This window comes from Saccopteryx leptura, chromosome X (assembly GCF_036850995.1).
Source record: "Saccopteryx leptura isolate mSacLep1 chromosome X, mSacLep1_pri_phased_curated, whole genome shotgun sequence".
Classification (NCBI taxonomy): domain Eukaryota; kingdom Metazoa; phylum Chordata; class Mammalia; order Chiroptera; family Emballonuridae; genus Saccopteryx; species Saccopteryx leptura.
This window is the reverse complement of record NC_089516.1, coordinates 78540381-78546364: the sequence shown is the minus strand read 5'-3', so window position 1 is coordinate 78546364 and position 5984 is coordinate 78540381. Positions and strand designations below refer to the sequence as shown.

Sequence of the window (5984 nt, the reverse complement as noted above, 5' to 3'; positions counted from 1 at the left end):
TCGCCTCAGGCACTGAAATAGCTTGGTTGCTGAGCAACAAAGCACAGCCCCAGATGGGCAGAGCACCCACTGTGGGGGGCTTACCAGGTAGATTCCGGTTGTAGCACATGTGGGAGTCTATCTCTCTGCCTCCCTGCCTCTAAGGAAAAGAAAAAAAAAACAATTTACCAATGACAGTTATGGGAAGGACATACAGAACTATTCTGATGGGATGGAAGAAAGGAGGTTGAGAAATCCACATATAATCCAGTGTATTTGCATTGCTTTATACTCACCTGTTTGCATTTGAACTATTTTCTGGATGGCAGAAGAGGGAGCATTTGCCACCCAAGTCAAAGTCCTTGAACCTAACTAATTGGGGAGATATATGATGAAGAGGAATTCACTGACATGAGCCCTTCCTGCGCTTCAGGAAATGAGTCACTCATTGATTATCTGAATAGTTGGTTATAGGAGTGGCCTATTTCACACCCAAAGCAGTTCATCTAGGTTCCATTCTCTACCCCTGCCCAAGGAAAGCACATTCTGCCCATATAATCATATCAGGCTACACTATTTATTTCCCATTTCAATAAGCACATGCAATTAGCTAACAGCCACTTTTCCAACTAAGCTTTTGTTGGGTCCACAAATATCCCTAGAAAGAGAATGCTCCTGATGTTTTTCTCCAAAATTAACAACAAGAAAGCTCTATCTAATTGGATGATAGGGTGAAGGAAAGTTATCTCAGCCTGATCCAGAAATCTGACTTGAGGGGCAGCTACTGCTTCGGTTCCCTTTTCACCAATGTGAAGCACAGCCATGTGGGTAGCCTGTAGAGGAAGAACAAACACTGCTGATCCCTTGGAGTAACACAAATAGTCTTTGGAATGGTTTGGAAGTAAGAAATGAAAAAGAAAAAGGGGTTACTGCTTTACCATACTATGTTGAAGGTGCTTGAAAATGAAGTCTACCTGGCCAAGCATAATGAATGAATATCTGACTAGTTTAGAGCTAGCTCTCAGGGAACCATACCTTTTTCCATGGCTTCCTGCCTCTATAACTCACTTCGCAAGCTCTCTCCTGCCCCCATCATTTCCTCCAGAACTGTAACTCGGGAGATTCGATTCTGATCATTAAGTTTTTCTATCAGGATCACTTTAGGACATGAAAGTCAGGGATAGAAATAACAGTCACAGTGACTTCCTTTAGAGCAATAAGAATAACTCTGGAGTGAATCTGCCCTAGGAAGAGTCATTTTGCTTCCTTATACTTCAGAATTGTCATTGATAAAATCAGAGTTGATTAACAGACTCTCAATGGTCCTTCCAGCTCATACATTCAGGGACTCTAATTTATTAACTTACTTTGGAAAGTTTAAGACCATGGTCTTCTGTGAGTGCAGTTAAACCTGCATTGTTAGCAAAGGCATCCTGCATGCCCATCTTCAGAAGGATGGCTCCAAAGTCGTATGTGGCAGAAATGAAAAACTTTGGAACAAATAAGTCTATGAACTTGTGGGGGGAGGGAATACATGACTATCAGCACACTAAACTCATAATTCCCTTCCTCTCTCTGTTGCCATGGCATTTTTTTGGACTCTGATTCTCCTCTAGATATAGACAAGTATTGCTATGTAGGTTAGGTCAACACATGAAACCAAAACCACAGAAGCTATCCTGGAAAAAATACACCCTAGTTCAGCCAATGTCAGACTGCAGCACTGGAAGTAGGGAGATGTGACTCATTTATAATAAAAAAGAAACATATGTGTGGAGTTTACCAAGGTTGGGGAATCAATGGCATGAATTTTAATGGATCGCAAAAGTGACTGGAACATTTTATTTTCCATCTAGCATCCCAGCCCAGTATGGCAGCTATCCACATGTTAACGTGAAAGTCCTATCCTTCCCCCAAACTCTAGTAGGCCTTTGGGAAGGCATCAGTTTATTTGCTGATTGACTTTGGAGAGCTCATTTTATCTTTCTAGTTCTGACTTTCTCATTGATAAATGCCTATGATACTATCTTTTTTGCTTGTTTGTTGATGTACTTAAATGAAATGAAGTATGTAAAGTGTCCAGCAAAGGGACTGGCATAGAATATGATCTTGGTATCCTTTAGTGGTCATCACACAGCTGTTATAGTTGAAGGTGATTCTCCTGCCTCTGATTTTCCACTGAATTCAATTTTCTCTGTACTATTAGGTCCAGCCTTTATTTATCACACCATCTAAGATGTTTACCCCTTCTGCAGTAAGCGGTTCCACTTCTTCAGTGTTTTAGATGACATGGCTCCTTCTACCCACTCCATTTGGCCTTCTTTGGGAAGGACGAAGAGTGCCAGAGCATTCTTGCTATAGTCCATTTGAAGCACCGTGCAGTTCAGCTCTGAGTCCACCAGGTGATAATATTGTCCCATCTAGTGCATCATGGACACTTGCACTGTTCTGTTCTTGTCCACTAAGAAGCTGGCACCCTCTTCTGTCTTGGATGGATCAAAAGGATTTTCCCACTGGGCTTGAAATACAGAAAGACAAAAGTTGTTTGATTTAAACCAGTATAAATACCAGTGTGAGCTTTCCCATTAGCCATCTCATCTAGTAATTAAGACCACCACAAAGGGAAGTACCTACTATCAACCAGTTATACAAGTGACTAACTGCTGTTCATGAAGAGAAAGTGTCTTTACATGATCTCCCAGCTAGCCAGTGGCAGAGCCAAGAGTCACACCCAAGAATGTTGAACTAAACGTTCAACAGATGTTTCATCTGTGTTCAAAACCACTATACTTACACTAAACCCATCAGAGCCACAGTTTCCTCTTCTGTAAAAAGGTATAAGCACATCCAACACAGAGAGTGAAATGAGACAAAAGATCTGTTCTACTGTATTATCCATCTACAAGTATGTGGTTTGTGGCCAAGAATTGTTCATTTCTCCACCAAACATGGCTGACATGTGCTGTAGAACAGTGGTTCCCAACCCCAGGTCTGCAGAGAAAAGAATAAATAACTTACATTATTTCTTTTTTATTTATATTTAAGTCTGAACGATGTTTTATTTTTAAAAAATGACCAGATTCCGTCTGTTACATCCATCTAAGACTCACTCTTGACGCTTGTCTCGGTCACATAATACATTTATCCATCCCACCCTAAAGGCCGGTCCGTGAAAATATTTTCTGACATTAAACCAGTCCGTGGCCCAAAAAAGGTTGGGGACCACTGCTGTAGAGCCAGGAGATATCATTTGGACAGAGCACCTTCAGAAAAGAGTCACATGATTCTTGTTGTTACAAGCACCAGCTTTAGAATCAGACAAACCTAGGTGGAAATACCACCTACAAAATTTGTTAGCTCTGTGAACCTGGGCAGTTGTGTGGATCAGATGCAACAATGTAGGTAAATCACATACATAGCATGGTGCTGATACATAATGGGTGCATAGTACACAATAGAAGTATGGATGTAATGTGCCCAAGAATGCACAGCAAGTGAGGGTGACAGTGAGGTTTAAACCCAAATTTGTTTACCTGCCAAGTGTTCTACCTCAAAAAGTCATTTGGAAACCATGATTGGCTAGCTAGGTATGAGCAAGATAATTATACCATTGTCATTCACCTCTCTGAAAGTACCCTCTCCCTAGAAAATTCCTGGTCTATCCTCAGAGCTATATGTCCTTCTGGAAGATTCAAAACTGTACACAGCTATATCTGGCAGAGCCGGTCACTATGGCATGAAGGATATTCCCTGATGCTAGTGAAAAGAGACTGTAAGCTTCTCCCAGTGTCCCACCAAATTCTCAGAACACTGAACTAGAACTGGACATCTTAGAGTCTTACCTTTAAAGTGAATATAGTTCACCAGAACCATGACAGTGTTTGGTTTGAGGTCCTGGATGAGGCCCATGAGTTTCCCTTTGGTATGATTCTCCACATGACTGTTGATTGCCTGTTGGGCTGAAGAAACATTAGAGAAGTCGGTAGAAAAGACTTCATTCTCATAGAGGTTTTTGACATCATCCAAGAACTTTGGTGATGGTTTCAGTTGCTTTCCAATGAAGAGGGCATTTCCCATCTGTAATTCCAGCTCTTTCTTTGGAAAATTCAGTGAACAGATCAGGTGTTGAAAGCCCTGCTGGACTCTGACATTGGAATATCTGTGAGGTTAAACCCTAAGGTTTCCAGAATTTGAGTTTCAGTGCTGGAGCAAGCCCCAGTAGAGAGCATGACCAAAGCTGCAGAAATGATCACAGGGGAAAAAAAATTTCTCATCTGGGGTCTCCACAATGAACCTCCGGTACAGGTTGAATGCAAAGTCAGCATTGGTGTATGACATCTTATACAAAGTGGCATTTTTTTGAAGGGAATGGCAGGTGGTTACTTTGCCTTCAGAACTGTTAGGTGACACACAATGAAGCCCAAGTACCAAGAGAACCAGAGAGAGGAACAGTGGCATTTTGGAAGGATGGTAACCTATAAGAAATGAGGTGAGAAAACCATGGCAGATCTCAGCTGGATGGAATCTCTGAGTCAGGAACACCTAATAGTCACTTATTATGATTAGTAAAACAATAGCAAATATGTAATGATGTGCTCACCAGTGATCTTTTGGAGGTCTATCTCCCCTGAAAAACTGATGAAACATCTAGAGGCAGGGAGCAGAAGTGGCTTGCTGTAACCATAGAAATAATGGCACATACTGTCATTCAGATGTAATAGCAATGTATGAAAACTCCGTGAGTGAATTCAATTTATGAGAATTGAATTACTTTTTATTTTAACTGGAGACAGCCTTTTAGAGAAGGAAGAATCCTGAGATAAACTAGTGCTCCATCTGCTTACATTATTATTTGTTGATTAGAATTTTAAATTGTTTTAATTTGCCATTTTTATTAATATAAAAGCTATAAGCAATGAAATGAGAGAATACTCATACTTTCACTTACATAAAAGACAAAAAGCCACAATTTTCACAATATAAGTTTGGTTGAAGTGAAAGGAAGGGCAGTGGCTTATAGAGCCATATACAAGGCCATATGCTGAAATTAATGTGTTCATGCAACACATGGAAGCCACAGGAGTATTTTCAAAAAATAGTATGATAGAAGTATAACATTTTGCAATTCAAATCTTTCTCACCATCATTATCATCTAAAGAGAAATCTCTAAATTACAAAAGACTTTTCACTATTATTTTTATTGTAAGAGCAGAAGCTAGAAAATATGATATAAGATTCTCTGAGCCCAGAAGAGTACAAGGCAATGGAGTAAGAAAGACAGCTGTGAAATCCAACGACCATGAACATGAGTGATCAGAAAGAAGAAACCCGTGGGGTCAAAGCAAGATTCCTCCCACACACACAAAAAAAGAATCCTCCCACAGCCTTTCATTCTCTTTCTGAGTGATCTCAGCCACTCCCAGGAACACAACTGCCACCCCACAAAACTACATACTCTAGTTTAGACTGTTCTCCTGTGTTCCCAAATATTTTTCCAGCTCCCTGTTGGTTATATCCACCAGAATGTTCCACACATTCCTCAGTTTCAGTTTGAAAATCAAAGTTTCCAATGGTAAACACATCATCTCCCTAGGTTTCGAGCCCATTCTTCATCATTATCCTATGTTGCTGTCCACTGAGACTTTCATGCCAGAAACCTCGGAGTCACTTTAGGGGTTTCTTTCATTCTCATTCCCCACATCTGATGAGAGTACTACCTTTCTATCTCCCTTCATTAATTTTTCTCTAATTTTTAATTTATTGTGTTGACACAGTTTCAATTGTTCCATTCAATATGTCACCCTCTGCCCCCTGCATCATACTTCTGATGCCCCATGCAAAATCTCAGAATACTAGCTTTTAAATGCCAGTCAAAACACTTTTCTCTCCCTTTCTACTGTCACTGCCTCAGATCCCAGCCTGGAAACTTCACCAGCTCCTAGCAGGTCATACTGATTTCAGTCTCTGCCACCCCAACCCTCCTTATTCTATCTGTCTCCTCAAT

General features: G+C 40.6%; 1 protein-coding gene across 1 annotated transcript; it reads right to left on the bottom strand.

The window, feature by feature from the left end:
* Positions 1–608: 608 nt before the first annotated feature.
* SERPINA7 (serpin family A member 7) lies at positions 609–4437 on the bottom strand. The gene is given in 6 exon segments (XM_066357372.1): positions 609–812; positions 1347–1493; positions 2208–2497; positions 3822–4127; positions 4130–4245; positions 4247–4437. Coding segments are annotated over 6 exon segments (1254 nt in total).
* Between the last annotated feature and the right edge of the window lie 1547 nt (positions 4438–5984).